The sequence below is a fragment of the Lactuca virosa genome, chromosome 2 (assembly GCF_052849685.1).
Source record: "Lactuca virosa cultivar CGN04683 chromosome 2, Lactuca_virosa_CGN04683_v6, whole genome shotgun sequence".
NCBI classification, from domain to species: domain Eukaryota; kingdom Viridiplantae; phylum Streptophyta; class Magnoliopsida; order Asterales; family Asteraceae; genus Lactuca; species Lactuca virosa.
Genome location: NC_136427.1, coordinates 82871709 through 82892469, shown reverse-complemented (window position 1 = coordinate 82892469; position 20761 = coordinate 82871709). Strand labels below are relative to the sequence as shown.

At 36.1% G+C, this 20761-nt stretch overlaps 1 protein-coding gene across 1 annotated transcript; it reads left to right on the top strand.

Moving 5' to 3' along the window:
- The first annotated feature begins 713 nt into the window (after positions 1 to 713).
- On the top strand, positions 714 to 2106 carry LOC145157555 (putative disease resistance protein RGA1). The gene is made up of 2 exons (XM_079076580.1): positions 714 to 1475; positions 1591 to 2106. Exons 1-2 carry the CDS (start codon positions 714 to 716, stop codon positions 2104 to 2106), a joined length of 1278 nt encoding a protein of 425 aa, XP_078932706.1.
- The last annotated feature ends 18655 nt before the right edge of the window (positions 2107 to 20761 follow it).

The following is a 20761-nucleotide window of genomic DNA, read 5'->3' as shown; positions in this document are numbered from 1 at the left end:
AATCGGCCTAGCCCTCTTGTTTCTTATGTGTCCCCGATTTTGGTGGAGAATGGGTTTCTTATATAGTGTTGACACATCTAGGGTTACACCATGTAAACCCTAATGTGTCATGACTCTTCATTTCCATGACCCATGGGTTTGTAACTCCCATGGAGCATCCTATGGGTGGAACCCAACTTGATAATCCATGGAGCCTCTTAGCCCACTATATAAGATATGGAAGATTTACATAATCTATCCATATATTTAATTAGTTATCTTTTGATCACTTAATTAATTCTAAATTAATTCTTGATCAAACTAATTAAATAATATTATTAATATATTAGAACTTATAATATATTAATAAACCATAAGTGTTATTTCTCTCATTTTAGTTTATCCAATTGCATGGTGCCATGCAACCCAAATGGACCATGCCGAGTTGGGTCAAGTACATACCAGAAATAGTTATGGACTTAGACACCTTATCCAACAAAAACATAGAGCAACATTTTGATATTAAAGCATGGTTGTGTGTGTCGGTTAAGGTTGACATCAACACACTTCTCGCAAAGATATATGAATCTCTTGCTGGAAAGAAACCTGAGTCGCACTGTAAGGTCAATTTAATTAAAAGTCTTGAAGAGAAGTTGGGATCAAAAAGATATTTGTTTGTTCTTGATGACGTTTGGGTTGAAGAGAGAGCATATTGGGAAGCATTTGAGAGTTGTATGCTAAATGTAAACTCACAAAATGGAAGTGGCATTCTTGTCACTACACGGAAACTTGAAATCGAAACTACTGGAATGAAGGCTGATTCGTGTCTTTTAAATGGTCTTTCTGATGATCATTGTTGGGACATCTTTAAAGAAAGAGTGTTTGTGGCAGGCACATCACCCTCTCCAGAACTGGAGGCGATAGGCCGTGAGATTGTAAAAAAATGTGGTGGTTTACCATTGTTATTAAATGTAACAGGTGGCATGTTGGCAAATTACAATGATGATAAAGAAAAATGGTTGTCCATAAAAAATAGCAAGGTTTGGGATCTACAAGAAGAAAGGGATAGAGTTCAAAAGAGTTTGGCACTGAGCTTTGATAATCTCCCCAATTCTATTGTGAAGCAATGCTTTGCATATTGTTCCATATTTAAGAAAGATAAGGTTATCGAAAGGGAAGAACTGGTCCGGCTTTTGATGGATTTAGGATTGATTCAAGCGGATGAGGAAAGAAACAAGGAGATGGAAGCTGTGGGAAATAATATTTTTCAAATTTTGGTCAGCAATTCGTTGCTCCAAGATGTTGAAAGGGATGAGTATGGTCGCGTTGATAATTGTAGCATGCATGAAATGGTGCATGATCTGTCATTATCACTTTCAAATCATGAAAGCTTATGTTTGGTGGATGCGACAAATGATGATATTGCATGTATACCTCAGTTTAAACATCTCTCTTTTTACCAAGATCAGAATGAGTACGATGAATTGAAAGCCAATGTTTCTATGTTCGTGGAAAGGAATACACTGGCTAGAACTTTGCATACATTGTTTATCAAAGTTGAAGCCGAGAAGAAACTTTCATTTTAAACATCTCTCTTTTTACCAAGATCAGAATGAGTACGATGAATTGAAAGCCAATGTTTCTATGTTCGTGGAAAGGAATACACTGGCTAGAACTTTGCATACATTGTTTATCAAAGTTGAAGCCGAGAAGAAACTTTCATTTCAACGATTAAAGTGCATACGCATTCTAAAACTCAAGGGAGATAGTATTGAGAAGTTAGACGATTCAATTGGAGGGTTGGTGCATCTCAGGTATCTTAATTTATCATCAACGGAGATACGTGTTCTTCCTGAATCTATTGGTAAATTGTACCACTTGCAAACTCTGAAGTTGCCTAATCGCATTGAGCAGTTTCCAGAAACCATGAGAAATTTGATAAGCCCGCGGTATCTTAAGTGTGACGAAAATGTTTCCGCGAGTATTGTGGGACAATTGACTTCTCTTCGAACATTTACACATTCCTTCAAAGTGCTTAAAAGGAAGGGACATAGTATTGAAGAGCTACGTCATTTGAATAAACTCAGTGGAAGCCTCTTTATTTTCACATCTAGAGAACGTCTGTAGCAAGGAGGAAGCTAGCAAGGCAGATTTATCTAGCAAGAAAAATTTATATAATATTCATTTCAAATGGAGCGAGGATGAGCAAGGCGCCAACCGAATTGACAAGGATGTATTGGAAGGCTTGCAACCCCCTAGAGATGTAAAAACATTGACAATTAAGAATTTTTCTGGTGATAATTTTCCAAATTGGGTAATCAAGATGGTGATCCACGTCGAAGGGAAATGGACGCTCCTTGATAAGCTGATGGATATCATATTATCTGACTATAGAAGCTGCCTCTCTCTTCCAACGCTTGAGCACCTACCACATCTACGACATCTTTGGTTGCAGAATATGGACAGATTGACATGCTTAAGCACTTTCGATGGTACTGGATTAACAAAGCCTTTGCCTCCATCCTTGACATCGCTCCTACTATATCGCATGAGAAGATTGGAAAAGTGGATAGATGGAGCACCCAACAGCTCAAAAATGATATAGCTCTGAAGCTTGTGCATTCGTGGGTGTCCAAAAATTATTCACTTAGATGAATGCCATCCCCATCCTCTTGTTTCCTTACAGATTAGAGATTGCAAGGGACTGGTGTCCATTAAGAGCATGCATGGCCTCACATCTCTCGTATCTTTAGAAATTTCCATGTGTCCTAGTCTTTTAGAAATAAGCAATTTTCCCAAACAGTGTTAATCTTTGAAGACTTTGGACATTACGCATTGCCTCAAACTGACTTCCTTGCCTCACAAAATGTTTGACTGTTATGCCTTCTTAAATGAGTTGGAACTTGGTTTGTTCTCGAAGGAGCTTGATTCTTTCCCGAGTCTCAAAGGCATCCAGAAGTTAAGGAACCACCTTCACTCTTTGTATTTGGGAGGTTGGTATCATTGGGAGTCAATTCCATAAGAAATACAACACCTCACCTAACTGACTTTTTTACGCATAAACAGATTCGGGATACAAGAACTGCCCAAGTGGTTAACCAACATGTCATCTATTCGAGACATGATTTTCTAAAATTGCAAGGGGCTAGATGAAGAAAAGGTTAAGCAGGGACCACCGCAAGAAGCAAATGTTGTCAGATTAGATAATTTGACTGTAAGTAGAGATGTTAATTAGTTATTTGGTACACTCCGCTTGTAATCAGGATCTAATTTTGATTTTGAAAAATATCCAATCTGGTTGTCAAAAGTCTCGACTTGAACTTATTGTGATAAAGGTACTATTAACGTTGCTCAAGAAATATATCATTGATATTATTGATTAAGTCTAGCAATTACCACTTACTATAATGATGATGATGAGGAAAAAAGCGACGAACCTTGAAATCCTTAGCCTCGGCCCAATCCTGACCCAATCACAACCGCTACCTCCCCAATCCCGGTCCCAGCCACCTCTAGAACCACAACTGTAGCAACAACATTTGCAGGCCCAACCCAAACAATAACAAGAGAAAAAATCTCAAGAACGTAATGTTGCCACTATCGAGCTTCCTGCTAATGTCAACAGTGAAAATGGTGTAATGGAAGAAGATATAGAAACAGAGACTGAAGAACCTGATGAAATTGTAGATGATTTACCACCCATAACCGAAGGCCAAGAAGCCTATTTCTATTGCTGGGGGTATTTGCCATTAGGTGTTTCCACGTCACATCTAGATAAAAACAATACCCAGGGTAACAAAAAGATGTGGACACCATTTTCACATATGTATAGTGCCTCAAGTAACGTCCATAACAAGAACCACTTAAATGGTAGTGCGATCCCGAAGATAATATTTTTGTCAACAAAAGTTTGGGGCCTGGTGTCCACCTTGATGATATAACCGATGATGTCTTCATACTTTCTATTTAAGGCAATAGCAACTATAAACAAAACAGAGATAGTAAAATTTTGTATTCTATTGGCTATACTTTTCAATAAAAAAAAAGTACATCATGTGACATAAACATATATAATACCTTTATGCCAACTCAGCACTTGGTCTTTATTATGTTTCTTGAGTGAAATGTGATGGAATTATTTATTTTTTATTCGTGTCATCTGATATACCCCGAAACTAAAACATATCAGTATTTTATACATTAATTCTCCCCTTGAATTTGATTTCTTTTGTAAGTCCTTTCCTATATGTATGGGTCAACAATCGGACCATTCCACTATGTAGATACATGTACCTGTGTAAGTATGATGAAAAAGAAAAATAAACAACAGGAAAAAACACACACACACACACCAAGATAACACCCAGCTAGTTGAACACATCATGAAAGATAACGCCACAAAAAATACCATATGTACACGAGTACGTCGAAATTCATTTCCACCTTATTTCTAGATCAAGAAAATAAGAATCTTTTTCATCCAATAATACTTCCTGCTGTACACAATAAATTTAGTCCAAATTCATTAATTGTCATATCAATTTAATTAAATCAAACACCCTAAACAATAACAACTCCTTCGTTTTTATAATATAATGTTTACCTTACAAAATGGTTATGTCCTATGTACCGAAAACAATGTAAAAGCATAGGTGATATATGTTGAAAGCTTTACCTCATATTTGTAAGGCAGACGAAGATGATGATGAGCTCTGCTCAAGAAATTCACAAGTATGGATAATAATAGGTTCGAAAAAATTAACCTTAAAAAAGAATAAAAATTATGATTGAAATTTTGAATACAAATCTACTTTATTGTTATGTTAGGAAAATGGATATATCCTCTCTTGAAGTGATTATTAATTAATATGTTGGTCTAGAATTAATTTGCATTAATTTGGTGATCAAGAGATATTAATTGAACTTAGGGGACTGGATTGCAATTATTGGATAATTGAATTGTGGGTTGTGAAACCCCATGGATTATAAGGTGGACGAAAATAAGAGGGGAGCCCATCTCATTTTCGTCCAAGGCCTTAATTCTAGAAGGTTCATTGGATTGCTTAAGGCCTAAGCTATCCAATTAGGGTTTTGACTGAAACCCTAGCGGGTTCATTGGCCTTAATTCTAGAAGGTTCATTGGAATGCTTAAGGCCTAATCAAAACTTTGGCTTTTTTTCCAGATGTCTACTCAAAACAACGCTTCAGGCTCCAACGCTTCTGGCTCCTTCTCCCTAATGAACTTATGTGGGAGAGTGATCTTTAACGGAAACAATTTTAACGATTGGATTCACAACATAAGGATGGTCACAAGATATGAGGACAAAGAATATGTTCTCGATAAGGAGCTCAAGGAGGTTGACCTTAACACTGCTACTCCAGAAGAGATTGCTGCATATGAGGCACATGAGAGAGATGCAATGAAAGTACATTGCATCATGCTCGCTACTATAACTCCAAAACTCCAGAAGTCCTATGAGGACTTCTATCCCTATGAGATGCACCAGGACTTGATGGAGAGGTACCATCAGAGTGTCAGGAAAGAGAGGTATGAGATCATTGTCTCGATGATCACTACCAAGATGAAGGACAGAGAGTTTGTCACGACCTACCTGCAACGCATGCAGCGCTATGTGGATCATTTGCTGAAATTTAACGTGAATTTTGATGAGGAATTGGATATCGATATAGTCTTGCACTCGTTACCTAGTTGTTATGATCAGTTCAAAATGACTTATAATTTGAACAAAGAGGAAGTCACGTTGAGTCAACTTCAAGGCTAGCTGAGAAACATTGAAAGTGGATTAAAGAGAAAAAAGTGTTAAATCCACTCCTATTGCTACTGCTCCAGTCCTGGCCATTGGACATGGGAAGGGGAAAAAGAAGAAAGCTCCTTCAAAGCAAAACTGGAAGGGAAAATCTCATAAAGGGTCTTCTAGTAGTGGACCCAAAGGAAATCCAGTTCTGCTCCCCCTCTGGCCTCATATCCAAAGGAGGCAACGTGCTTCTACTACCAAGACAAGGGGTATTGGAAAAGAAGTTGCCCCAAATAATTGTAGGATATTAAGGATGGCAAGATCAAGCCTACCTCGGCAGGTATTTACACTATTCAATCTAAAAAATCATCGCATTCTAATTCTTGGGTCCTTGATACAGGATGTGGTTTTCACATTTGCTCTGACTTGTAGGGACTAAAAGAATGTAGGGATATGGAGCATGGGAAGATGAACCTGATAATGGGCAATAGGAGATCGTCACATGTTACCAAGATCGGCGTTTATTCTTTAGTGCTTAGTAGTGGGTTAAGTTTAGATTTAAATAATTGTTGCTACTCGTCAGAAATGACAAGGAATATTATTTCATTCCATGGTTTGTACATACAAGGTTTTAGATATTCTTACAATAATGAGAATGGTTCTATTCATGCTTATTATAATGTTGTAATTTATTTTGAAGTATTGCCTTGTGATGGTGTATATGAAACTGTGACGGTTGTAGACAATTTAGGAAATAGTGTGTTACAAATTGATGCGTCTAATGGTTAGACAAAGCATGCTTGTGGCATTGTCGTCTTGGACATGTCAACAAGAAGCGTATTGCCCAACTCCAAAAGGGCGGAGTGTTGGAATCATTTGACTTAAGGTCGGATGATACATGTGAGTCTTCCGTTGCTAAATTTCTTGTTTTTGAAACTAGTTTTTGAATAAAAACCCAACATACACAATAAATTTAGTCCAAATTCATTAATTGTCGGTATCAATTTAATTAAAACAAACACCCTAAACAATAACAACTCCTTCATTTTTATAATATAATGTTTACCTTATAAAATGTTTATGTCATATGTAGCAAAAACAATGTAAAAGCATAGGCGATATGCATTGGAAGCTTTACCTCATATTTGTAAGGCTGACTAAGATGTTGATGAGCTCTGCTCAAGAAATTCACAAGTACAGATAAAATTAGGTTCGAAAAATTTAACCTTAAAAATGAATAAGTATTAGGATTGTAACTTTAATATAAATCTACTTTATTGTTATGTTAGGCAAATCAAGTAATATAGTCTCTTGTCTTCCCTTTTTTAAAATAAAACAAAAAAACACTTAAATAAGCTTAATAAAGCTCGACTACATGATCCAAAGCCATATTGTTAATGCTAACTAGCATATGAAATAGGATATAACTTGTGTCATTGAAAGAACCCCTTTCTAAACTTTCATATTTCTGAAAGACCCAAACTTTCATACTTGACAATTCTTACTCCAAAACATGCTACATGCAAATTTATAAAACAATATTTTACATTGATAAAGTGATTACAAAAGACTGGATACAAACCGACTAAGTTTTAATATTTTAAATAACTACCCAGGATATTGTAATTTTATACAAACATAAACCGAAGTACAAAAGTAATAGTACAAACTATTCTACATCTTCCGATAGTATATAACCATACTGGTTACTTATCTCCTGCAATTGTTAAACACTGAGAGGGGTAAGCGGTGACGCTTACTGAGTTCAATAATAGATACAATATAACGTTATGCTATATATATAATTCAATATGGCAGAAGCAAAGAGGAACAAGGAACAACAAAGGCATATGTGAATCATGAGACAAACTTTCCATATCAATCATTGATTTGATTCAAAGATATACAATCAATGAGACATAACAATTTACATACTTGATATACATCAATAAAGCTTTGGCCCAAATGGCACAGAAGACATACAACTTCAGATTAACATTTTGGTAGATTTCAGGCTTATAGCCCTGTCTAACCTTCTGCCAATACCATAGAATAGAAGTCATTCTCTTACGGAGACATGTTCTACATGGCCAGATGTTATATACCAGTACCAATGTGAATCTAAGTCCTTTCACTGATCACATGGTCAAAGGTATTACTTTGCTATTAAAAATAGGGAATAAAAATAACACGGGAAAATAACTCGGAATAATAACACTGACAAGCACATAGCACATATAACACATAACATACAATTGTTCCTATATATTAAACTCACCGTGAAATAACCGGGGGTAAAAATAGTAAATTGGGCAGCACTTCGGCTCTAAATATAACTTCCTTCGTTGAAAACCGGGAGATTTATTGAAAATCGGGCTCTGCGAAGGTAGAGCTTCAAAACCGAAAAGATAAATTTTTCGGGCTTCTCGGGCACTTCGGGGCGTGTTTCGGGCGTTGGAAATAATATCGGGGCTTCGGGGGAAGTCAAAATAATAAAAATATTAAAAAGGGGGTGAAAATGGCTAATTTCCCATTTTACTCGGGAGGGTTCGCAGCCCTCCTATTTATAGGGTGAGATCCGAAGTCGGCCGATCAGAAGGGCGAGTCAGCAGCATTAAGGGAGAGACACGCGTCGGACACGTTGCAGGCCTCGGGCGCGACAACTATGCGAGCTCGGACGCGACATGGGGCGAGGTGGCGTTGGACGCTGGTTGGCTGCGACTTCGGTCGAATCCGGAAGCGACACGCGGCTACTGTTCATGCGAGGTCACGTGGCCGGCACTATTCATGCGAAAATTCTCGAAAATTGTGCCCCAATCTTCTAAAATCCACAACTTTCTCATACGGGCTCCGTTTTTGACGTTCTTTATATGCACGCGTATGGAAAATTATGCTCTACGAATTTCGTTTAGACTTAGTCGGCTAATTTTGACTTTAGTTTTAATATTATTATTTTTAACAGATCGGGACAGGAAAATCCGTTAAAAATTCATAACTTCTTCATCCGACGTCCGTTTTCAACAGTCTTTTTACCGTTGTACTACTATTGATGAGATCTTCAATTCTCGTTTAGGTTGTTTCGGCTAAAAATCACTCGATCTAAAATTCGAGTTTTTAGCTGTCTACTGCTAAGCTGAAACTTAGAAAAATCATAACTTCCTCATACGAAGTCAGATTTTGGCGTTCTTTTTATCGAAATTCTCGGTTTAACAAATACTACGATTTTCACTTAGATCACTAAGGTTAAAAAGTAGTTTATCAAAAACTCACTTTTTACGTCATTCGGCGTCATGCCGGTTTTGTCGCGGATCTTCGATTGGTCATAACTTCTTCGTTATAACTCGGATTTCGATGAGGTTTTCGCCTAAATGTTTCTAACGAGATTCTTTACAACTTTCAATAATAAAATTTTACTTATTTCAAATTTTATATTTTCGTTAAATTTCGATATTTGTCATTTAATTGGAATCTCATAAGACTTCCAATATTTTCCGATTGATTCTAAACATAGTTTTACTTCTTTTCTAGTAAAAACTATCCGTTAGAACTCAATACTCATAATTATATAATATTTCATAATATCATTACTTAAAACACGATTTCAAAACGTGAAATCGTGTATGTTACAAATACATCCTCCTTTTGAGGATTTCGTCCCCGAAATCATAACGATAAAAACAAATGGGGATATTTCGCTCTTATCTCATTCTTATTCTCCTAAGTATAATTTGGGCCTCGATGGTGTTTCCACTTGACAAGCACCAACTCCACTTATTTATTACGTATATTAGTTATTCTTTCATTCACGATCTCTTCAGGCTCTTATACATATCTTAACTTATTATCCAATTTCACTTCGGATAATGGAACCGTCTCATCATATATGCTTAAGCATTTGCGTAGATAACTCACATGAAACACATCATGAATACCTGCCAAATCTTTAGGCAATTCCAAGCGGTATGCTTGCTTACAAATTCTTTGGATAATCTTGAAAGGACCAACAAATCTGGGACTTAGTTTTCCTTTCTTTCCAAATCGCATAAGACCTATCCATGTGGATACCTTCAGCATTACGAAATCATTCACCTGGAATTCTATTGGTCGTCTCCTCTTTTATGTATAGGAATTTTGTCGATCCTGGTCCGCTTTCATTCTTTCACGCCAAGGATTTCCTGTCATACTTCACGCCAACATAATTGAGTACGACATCTACGACCATATAATGCTTCATATGGTGGCATTTTGATTGAAGCGTGGTAACTATTGTTATATGAAAATTCGACAAGTGGTAAATACTTATCCCAGTTACCACCGAACTCCAAGACACATGCACGAAGCATATCTTCTATAGTTTGGATTGTTCTCTCCGTCTGACCATCTGTCTGGGGATGATAAGTTGTACTGAGAGCAAAACGAGATCCCAATTCACGTTGCATACTCGCCCAAAAGTGAGAAGTGAAGCGAGTATCACGATCAGAAATAATCTTTAGTAGCACACCATGTCTCGCCACAACTTCGTCTAAGTATACTTGTGTGTATTTCTCCATTGGAGCCGTTTCACGTATGGCGAGAAAATATGCACTCTTAGTCAGTCGGTTGACAATTATTCAAAAGTTATTATTCTATATAGCAGTCTTTGGCAATTGGAGCAGCATTAGGTATAAGATCAATTCGGAATTCTACTTGCCTATCCGGGGGTAGTTCAGGCAATTCGTCGGGGAAAACATTAGGGTATTCATTAATGACGGGATTATCAATTATAGTTTTCTTCCCCTCTTTTGAGATATCAACTGTATAAGCCGGATAAGTAGAATATCCCTTCGATATAAATTTATGAGTTTTTAAGAATGAAATTATTATTTTCACCATAGACATAAATATAATCTTCCCTTTCGATAGGGATGAGTACTATCTTTTCGTAGCACAAGAATTTTGTGTGGTTCTTTGACAACCGATCTATGCCAAGAATAATATCAAAGTTGGGCAAGGAGATAGGAATTAGGTTAGCAAGAAGATTATAACCTTCAATTCCTATGACACTATCTCTATACACTTTATCCGCAAGTAATGATATACTTCCTATGTTATCTATATGAAATGATTGGACAAATGCGTAACAAGCAATTTGAAAAGAATATTCGAATTCTCGAGACACAAAAGAATCTGAGGCATTGGAATCAAATAAGATGTGTACAGGTATAAATTTGACGAGAAATGTCCCAGTCACAATATTGAGGTTCTCGCATGCCTTTTCTACGGTAATCTGGAATACACAACTTTTAGCTTTTGGCACCTCCTCCTTTTTAGTTGGAGTACTCTTTGATTGTTGAACGGAAACTTGACTCCCCGCCATTTGACTAGTAAGAGTAGGGCAGAAACATTTCTTGTGGCTAGTAACACCACATAGCAAGTCACATCTCTAGCTAATAATTGCTCAATCATTTAATGAAGATCGTTATATTTCTATCGACTACCTCGACCATCTACTTCTTCAATATTCCTACTGAAGTTCCGTCACTATACAAGACATGGTTCTCTGAACCAATCAAATCCTTTCGCGGATTTATACTAATCGGACTCGATTCTTTATGACCACTATGGATCGAATGGAAATCGTCTCCCTAGTCATCACCGAAACAAAGGTAATGACATACTTGAACAAGAACGGAATCAATTATTAGCTTCTTGGTAACCTTGTGACTTTCCCTGATCCAAGTGTGAGTCATGTGCTTCCAGTAGTATAGGCCTCTACTACTATTCACACCTATTCATACTCGTCCCAAGTATTGTCTTGCAGTTTCCAAGTCACCATTCAAAATCACAAAGCAACTTATTACACATGAACGTGTTCAAACAAGTACTTATGACAATTTCTCCTAGACTCAATTAGGGATTTCACATTTCTATCAAACATATCTTAGATTTCCTATACTCGCCTTCTAGGATTCTTCTCATGCATATGCTCGATTTAGTATATTCTAATACTTTTTCATAGGTCGATAGAAATTTTACTTCCATTTCTTCATATAAATTCTTTCTCGGGTAGTATCTACTCTGCAAGATACACTATACCAGAATTTACTCTAGCAGCGTGGATACAAACGGTTTCAACTACTTGCATCATCTTCTAACTCATGTAATTCACCATGCACATTTGTTCATTTCATTATCCTTCCATGACATCGTCATTCCTGTATCTGAGTAAGTCTTCTTCTCATGATTGTATCTTTTAAGTCTACTTCATAGGAATCTATCCTAGGAAACCCGCATTACAGCTGCATCTCAGCATGTTCTACTAGCTTCAACTTGATTCTCTGTCATTCCTAACTACAACATCTCTTCTCATATAATAATATGAGTGTATATCTTCTTCAACTAAGTACTCTACCTTACTCTAACAAGTAAGTTGCTTAACCTTTTACCACTAAATGACTCAATTCACCATCCCAATCTTGTATGTTAAAGTCGTCTTAACACACAATGGAATTTCTATAAGGATGTGATAGAAGTCGTTTTGTATTATTAAATTCTAAGTCTGAACATCCTGTATAGGGTTACTACTCGAACTACATACTACATCACAAAGTCTTGGCCTATTGAGTCTAAAAACTTCATTAGCCTTTCCTTTGATCTTCATTTAAATTCTTCTAAATCTTGTACCACATTAATTTCAATACTGTCGAAGTATTTATCACCATCTTCGGTTCTTTTGACTCTATAAACAATCACTGCTTCAATCTCGACAGCGATGGAACAACTTCATGGATTTGTACCAATACATTTATCTTGCCCAAACGTGTTTCAAACGCCCATCTTTCTTCCAAAGATGTTATTACATATCAAACATACTTTAAATGTATAATACCACTCTATTGGTATTAATACACTATTTACGATAACACTTCATATTTATTATTTTACGATATCTCGCGATCGTTTATTTATAAACTTATCGATGTCAACTATCATAAGTCTCTTTATCACTTCGAAAAGTTTCATGTAAATTCTATTACCAAAATTCTTAGAATTCTGAACATAAAATTTTCTAAACCAAGGTCGGAAACAGACCTTAAACTTTCTCAAATAATAGCAATATAGGTATGAAACCTAATGCATGTTATATTTACTTATCATTTAGCACTTAATAGAATATAAGACATATCTCCTCTTAATATTCTAGTGCTTGTCCCCATTAGGTATTCAACCTAAAGTATACTAGATACATATCGTATCATCTTCACTTAACAATCCATGTTTAAATCTAGAAATTCTCAAAATTCCTAGTTCACATAAACTAATTCTCTAAAAATTTTGAAGTAACTTAATATCTTAGAATACTAGGGTTTATCACTACCCAATACCCCACTTAAGTATTTCCTATGGTTTGTATCCATATATTTACAATGATTCAGTTCATATATTGAACTTCCAACAGTTTAAGTCTAAATACCAATCCATGGAATTTAGTTCACTTAAACCACCGCTCTGATACCATGAGTGAAAGAACCTCTTTCTAAACTTTCATATTTCTGAAAGATCCAAACTTTCATACTTGACAATTGTTACTCCAAAACATGCTACATGCATATTTATAAAACAATATTTTACATTGATAAAGTGATTAAAAAAGACCGGATACAAACCGACTAAGTTTTAATATTTTACAAAACTACCCAGGATATTGTAATTTTATACAAACATAAACCGAAATACAAAAGTAATAGTAAAAACTATTCTACATCTTCCGATAGTATATAACCATACTGGTTACTTATCTCCTGCAATTGTTAAACACTGAGAGGGGTAAGCGGTGACGCTTACTGAGTTCAATAATAGATACAATATAACGTTATGTCATATATATAATTCAATATGGCAGAAGCAAAGAGGGACAAGGAACAACAAAGGCATATGTGAATCATGAGACAAACTTTCCATATCAATCATTGATTTGATTCAAAGATATACAATCAATGAGACATAACAATTTCCATACTTGATATACATCAATAAAGCTTTAACCCAAATGGCACAGAAGACATACAACTTCGGATTAACATTTTGGTAGATTTCAGGCTTATAGCCCTGTCTAACCCTCTGCCAATACCATAGAATAGAAGTCATTCTCCTACGGAGACATGTTCTACATGGCCAAATGCTACATACCAGTACCAATGTGAATCTAAGTCCTTTCACTGATCACATGGTCAAAGGTATTACTTTGCTATTAAAAATAGGGAGTAAAAATAACACGGGAAAAGAACTCGGAATAATAACACTGACAAGCACATAGCACATATAACACATAACATACAATTGTTCCTATATATTAAACTCACCATGAAATAACCGGGGGTAAAAATAGTAAATTGGGAAGTCTTCGGCTCTAAATATAACTTCCTTCGTTGAAAACCGGGAGATTTATTGAAAACCGGGCTCTGCGAAGGTAGAGCTTCAAAACTGAAAAGATAAATTTTTCGGGCTTCTCGGGCACTTCGGGGCGTGTTTCGGGCGTTGGAAATAATATCGGGGCTTCGGGGAAGTCAAAATAATAAAAATATTAAAAAGGGGGTGAAAATGGCTAATTTCCCATTTTACTCGGGAGGGTTCGCAGCCCTCCTATTTATAGGGTGAGATCCGAAGTCGGCCGATCAGAAGGGCGAGTCAGCAGCAGCGAGGGAGAGACACGCGTCGGACACGTTGCAGGCCTCGGGCGCGACAACTATGCGAGCTCGGACGCGACACGGGGCGAGGTGGCGTTGGACGCCGGTTGGCTGCGACTTCGGTCGAATCCGGAAGCGACACGCGGCTACTGTTCATGCGAGGTCACGTGGCCGGCACTATTCATGCGAAAATTCTCGAAAATTGTGCCCCAATCTTCTAAAATCCACAACTTTCTCATACGGGCTCCGTTTTTGACGTTCTTTATATGCACGCGTAGGGAAACTTATGTTCTACGACTTTCGTTTAGACTTTGTCGGTTAATTTTGATTTATTTTTAATATTATTATTTTTAACAGACAGGGGCAGGAAAATCCGTTAAAAATTCATAACTTCTTTATCTGACGTCCGTTTTCGTCAGTCTTTTTACCGTTGTACTACTATTGACGAGATCTTCAATTCTCGTTTAGGTTGTTTTGGCTAAAAATCACTCGATCTAAAATTCGAGTTTTTAGCTGTCTACTGTTAAGCTGAAACTTAGAAAAATCATAACTTCCTCATACAAAGTCAGATTTTTGCGTTCTTTTTATCAAAATTCTCGGTTTAACAAATACTACGACTTTCATTTAGATCACTAAGGTTAAAAAGTAGTTTATCAAAAACTCACTTTTTACGTCATTCGGCGTCATGCCGGTTTTGTCGCGGATCTTCGATTGGTCATAACTTCTTCGTTATAACTCGGATTTCGATGAGGTTTTCGCCTAAATATTTCTAACGAGGTTCTTTACAACTTTCAATAATAAAATTTTACTTATTTAAAATTTTATATTTTCGTTAAATTTCGATATTTGTCTTTTAATTGGAATCTCATAAGACTTCCAATATTTTCCGATTGATTCTAAACATAGTTTTACTTCTTTTCTAGTAAAAACTATCCGTTAGAACTCAATACTCATAATTATATAATATTTCATAATATCATTTACTTAAAACACGATTTCAAAACGTGTATGTTACAGTCATAATGCAAAAAATATATAATAAATCTTAGTAACAATTATAGGTGCAATTTGCAAAACATACCCTAAATTATTGCATTCCTCCACTTTCACTCTAACATCCTTTCTAGTAGCATGAATAATATTGTGACCAAGGAACAACTTCAAAATATAACCAAACAACGCCGATTAAAATAAATCACCAATTCGGTTGATATCACATGTTTAATCTCTATAAAGAAACATAGGTCAAATCATTAAGTTTGTACATTCCAAACCAAGTTGTTGGAGCTCTATGAAATTCTCCATAAGACCCAAACACACAAGGACAAAGATGTGGTTTAATCCGGAAAAATTTGTGGTCAAATCTAAAGGCTTTCTCTGTAAGAAAAATAAAGTTGTGGTTTAATCCGAAAAAAAACCAATGCATAGGGTCTTTTTTGTTATTATCCCAAATATAAAGGAGCTAACTGTTTTTTCTAAATTCAGTGACGAGCAAAGAAAAACCTTTCTGTCGTTGTGCGTCTTTGTTTTCAACTCACGATCGCTGCCTCTTTGATAGATTAAAGTCTTTGATGACGATGCAATTGAGTTTTTGAAGTACTGTTAACTATTTTTTTTCGGTTTAGCCTTGAGGCATGAGCCACGAGAAGCTTTGTTTCTTTAATGGTGATCTTATCAGGTCACCTATAGTTTATTCATTTATGTAATATTGGTTTTCTTTATGATGCTAATTTTACCTTTTTTTGTTATGTCATAAGTCTTTTTTTTAATGTGGTAATGCTTTGCAACAACAAATTGATCAGGGAAGTAGTGATGAACCCTCTCTTTTCTATGAACACCAAGTGTTCGACAAAATTCCCCAATGAAAAGATATCCACAGATTCTCTGCCACCATTGTAGTGTTGAGGATATACATATTCTTTGAGTTTTCCTTAAACAGCATTGCATTCATTTTCCTTCTCTTTATCATTAGATTACTTTTCAGTTGGTGTTCGTCAGCATCATTGTGAACAATATTTTACTTTTCATACAGAATTTTTTTCTCTATAAATTTTTTATATCCATATCGCATCCATATAGATACAAATACATAAGTGTTGAGGATAATGTTTTTTCTAAACTATTTGGATTTTACTATATCCATGTACATCCTTTGTGAAACCCAACAACAAGACTACGTGCCTGAATTTCTTGATGAGATTCATTCACTTTGGATTATACTGATCAAGATTTACTAAATCTTTTTAATGTTACAATGATGAACTCAATTTTGCAGGTTGCTGAAGTAATAAAGGATTTCTAGACATGTATTTCATCAATGTAAACTTCGTTCTATTTTATTTGTTAGTAAGTTGTCCAAACTGTTCATTATCCTTTTTGAAAATTATGAAATTAAAGTTATGTTTTCGTCCATAATATATTATTATTTGTGTGATCAGAAGTTGGTAAATTTGAACTACTTTCATTTCTTCTTATTACAAGAGCAAGGTTGAATGCAAGAAATATCCTTTATAATTCTATGAAATATTTTCAACTATGATTCCTTATCAGAAGCTAAGCCCTATGTGATTATCATACATATCATTCCTTGTGTTGACCGGTCCAAATAAAGATGCAGGTCCTCACCAAATATTTAATTACTTAAGAAAAATAGCTGATTTGAATGCAGTTTCTATGTTTAATGAATTATTGATTATTCTCGCCTTTTAACAAGGGGCATTGTTTGTTGAAACTTTAGAAGATTATGTCCCCACATTGAAATAGTCGTCAGTAGAGGCAGATGAAGCGTAAATTACGGAAATAAACCCGTTTAAAAAAGGCTAGTAATGGTTTTTTATGCTTATGATTACAGAGGAGGGGCAAGAATTATACTTTTAACCTGACACTGCTAAATGATGTTAGATTATACCAAAAAATATTTGGTTTAAATGCAAAAAGTGGCAACGTACTTCCATTGATTTGTTTATTATAGCATTGTACTTTTATTTCTTCCTATTAAACCATTGGACTTTGAAAATTCTACACATTGCTACTAATTTCCCTTCAAATACAATGTCCTAATAGGAAAAAAAAATTAAAAGACAATGTTATAATCGGGCCCATCTCTCATACTACAATGACTTAATGGACTTAATGAGGACATGCCTTTATCTGATAAGCTATATATGGATGTTCCTTTTTTATTCATTGCAGAAATAATGACTTAATAGAGAAATGAGGGGAAATGAAATCTTCCCATTAATGCTAACTTTTAGACAAATATTCTAATAGGTTCTTCCTAATTTTTACAAAGCTTCAATCATATTTTCCTGGGCTTCATCAGCAAGAGTATCCAACAACACAAAATTTGGGTTGGAATGAACTATCTGAGATTTTATCTTTTAGGGTTTATTCGATCATCGAGTGAAATTGTTAATGTGTTTGTTGCGTCATAGAGTAAGGATTTTAAGATAGTTGTAGCCTTGTGGGTGATACTACTTGTATTGTTGATAAACATCAATGGTTTGAGTTTTATAATAAACCATGGTTTGTTATTTGTTTTATTCTTGGTAATGATGTTTGAAATTTGGCATTGATATTTTTGTAATTGGTAGAAATATAATGAAACAAATAACTTGTTGAACACGACTCTTTGTGTGGGAAACAACAATACTTTTATTAAGACCACTTAAGAAAAATTTACACTTTGAGAGACTACTACACACTTTGCTTTATTTGAGGCTTTTCTTGGATGGTTTAGAGCAAATGAACTCCACACCTATTTATAGGCCTCTTAGAAAGGTTCTAGATACTAGTATATACTAACTACTCACTAGATAACTCTAGAACTATCTGACAAACTCTATAAGCTTCCATATGTTTCTAGAATGTTCTACCATGTTCTGGAGAGGTCTAGGATGCTCCAATGTCTTATAAAATGATCCATAACCTTCCAGGGTCTTCTATGTCGTTCTAGAGTATTCTAGACTCTTCCGGTATATTCCAGAGTCTTCCATAGTCTTCCATAATGTTCTAGAATATTCTAGAGCATTCTAGAACAAGCTAAAGTCTTCTAGATAATATTTGTTCTATTGGGCTAGTGATGATCTTTAACACTCCCCCTTAGCACTAGCCCCCATTCTTCGTATGATGTTAAGCTGACAGCGAAAACCTTCACATTTTCCAGTACTCGACCCTTTCGTGAACAAGTCTGCTATTTGGTCATCGGTCTTGATTTGTCGCATCTCAATTTCTACCTTCAAGACTTTCTCTCGATAAAGTGATAATTCACTTCCACATGCTTTGTTCTAGCATGAAATATTGGATTTTCTGCCAGCTGAATTGCAGATTCGTTGTCGCAGTGAAGTGGTAGCACATAGTCAACTTTGTGATGTAAGTCCTCCATTAGGAGTACCTACCATGTACTTTCTTGAGCTGCTATGGCCGCTACTTTGTACTCCGCTTTCGTGGTTGACCATGATATTGGTCTCGACCCGAGCTTAAACATATACCCAGTGGTTGATCTTCGGATATCATGGTCTCCTGCATAGTTAGCATCACAATATCTAACCAACTTGCAGTCTTCTCCTCTTTTATACAAGAGACCATAGTCAATTGTACCTTTGACATATCTCAAGATCCGTCGGGCAGCATCCAAAGGAGATTTCTTCGGACTTTGCATGTATTGACTCATAACTTCAACTGCATAAGCAATGTCAGTTCGAGATAAAGTTAGGTAGATAAGACTACCTACTAGTTGTCGATACATCGTTCCATCGTCCAACTATTTTCCTTCATGATCATATATCTTGGCATTTGGCTCTATTGGTGTTGATATTGCCTTACACTCCAACAAGCCAAACTTTTGAAGTATATCTCTTGTATACTTTTGTTGGAAGAGGAACAGCCCTTCTTTTATATCATCAACTTCTAGCCCTAAGAAGTGTTTAAGCTCCCCCAACTCTTTCATTTGGAATCACACCAATAGATTTTCTCTTGTTTGATGGATTTCTCTTTCGTCATACCCATTGAAGATCAAGTCATCCACATAGACCAACACAATTACCAACTTCCCTTCCTTTTCTTTGATAAATAAGCTCGAGTCTGCATGTGCAATTGAATAACCACTTTGGGTAAGAAATTCAGCAATCTTACAATACCAGGCTCTTGGTGCCTACTTCAATCCACAAAGAGCTTTTCTTAGTTTGTACACATGATTGGGATTAACTGCATCCTCAAATCCCTTTGGTTGGTTCATGTAGATCTCCCGGTCCAATTCTCCATGCGAGAATGCATTCTTCACATCCATTTGCCATAATTTCCAGTCTTTACTAGCTGCAAGAGCTAGCAGCACCCATACAATAGTTATCTTCGCCACCGGACTAAATGTTTTAGCATAGTCCAGTCTATATTGTTGTGAGAACCCTCGAGCCACCAAATGAGCCTTGTATCTTTCAATTGATCCATCTGGTCGGCGCTTTATTTTATAAACCCACTTGCATGAAATGGGTTTTATATCTCTTGGTCTTGGTACTAGTTCCCAAGTTTGATTCTGCTCTAAGGCTATAACTTCTTCTTCCATTGCCTTCTTCCAAGCTTTACTCTTAAATGCTTCTTCATACGACTCCGGCTTTTTAACACCGTCTTCTAAAATGGCTGAATTAGCATACTTGGGACTACGCTTTAAGATTCTTTCCGTCCTTTGAAGTTGTGGAGGTGACGTCTCCCTTTCATCGACATCACTTCTTTGAGTTACTTCTTGCTCAATGATATCTGTGTCGCTCGGATCTTCAGGTGTATCAACACTTGACTAAATGGTGTTGTTTCACTAAAGATCAGAGAGAAAAAGATGGAGCTGATTTGGTGGTGCTACACCGGAGCGACAATGCAGTAGTTGTGGTGGCAGTTGACATTGTTCTCAGACCTAGTCCGTCAATCTCGTTAGAACTCGTAGATCTGAAGGCATAAATCATAGATCCATAAGCGAAAATCATAGATCTGATGTCGAAAATCATAGATCTAACACCGGGGATCATAGATCTGGACCGAACCGCTTCAGATCTTATGAAAACAAAGGGTTTTGGAGGTTGAAGACATACATCTATGGTTGGTAGAGGTGGTGGTGGACCAGATTTGAACAGATCTAGTGGTCTTTCATGGAGATCAAGAGAAAAAGAGATGGAGGCGAGAGGAATATGTGTCATCAGAGCTCGCAGATCTGAACATCAGTGGTGGTGAAAATCAGTGGTGGAGTAGATCTGATGTGGTGGTGGATTAGATCTAGACTTGAAATGCATCAAACACACCAGATCTGATGTAGATCCAAGATCTGATGTAGATCTGGTGGTGTTTCACCAAAAAAAATAAAGAGAAAAAGATGAT

Bases quoted from the DNA above. Each gene is read 5' to 3' on its own strand.
- LOC145157555 (XM_079076580.1), top strand. From the start codon at position 714: ATGCTAAATGTAAACTCACAAAATGGAAGTGGCATTCTTGTCACTACA. The intron at 1,476-1,590 runs GTTTCTATGTTC...TACCAAGATCAG, and splicing joins ACGATGAATTGAAAGCCAAT to AATGAGTACGATGAATTGAA.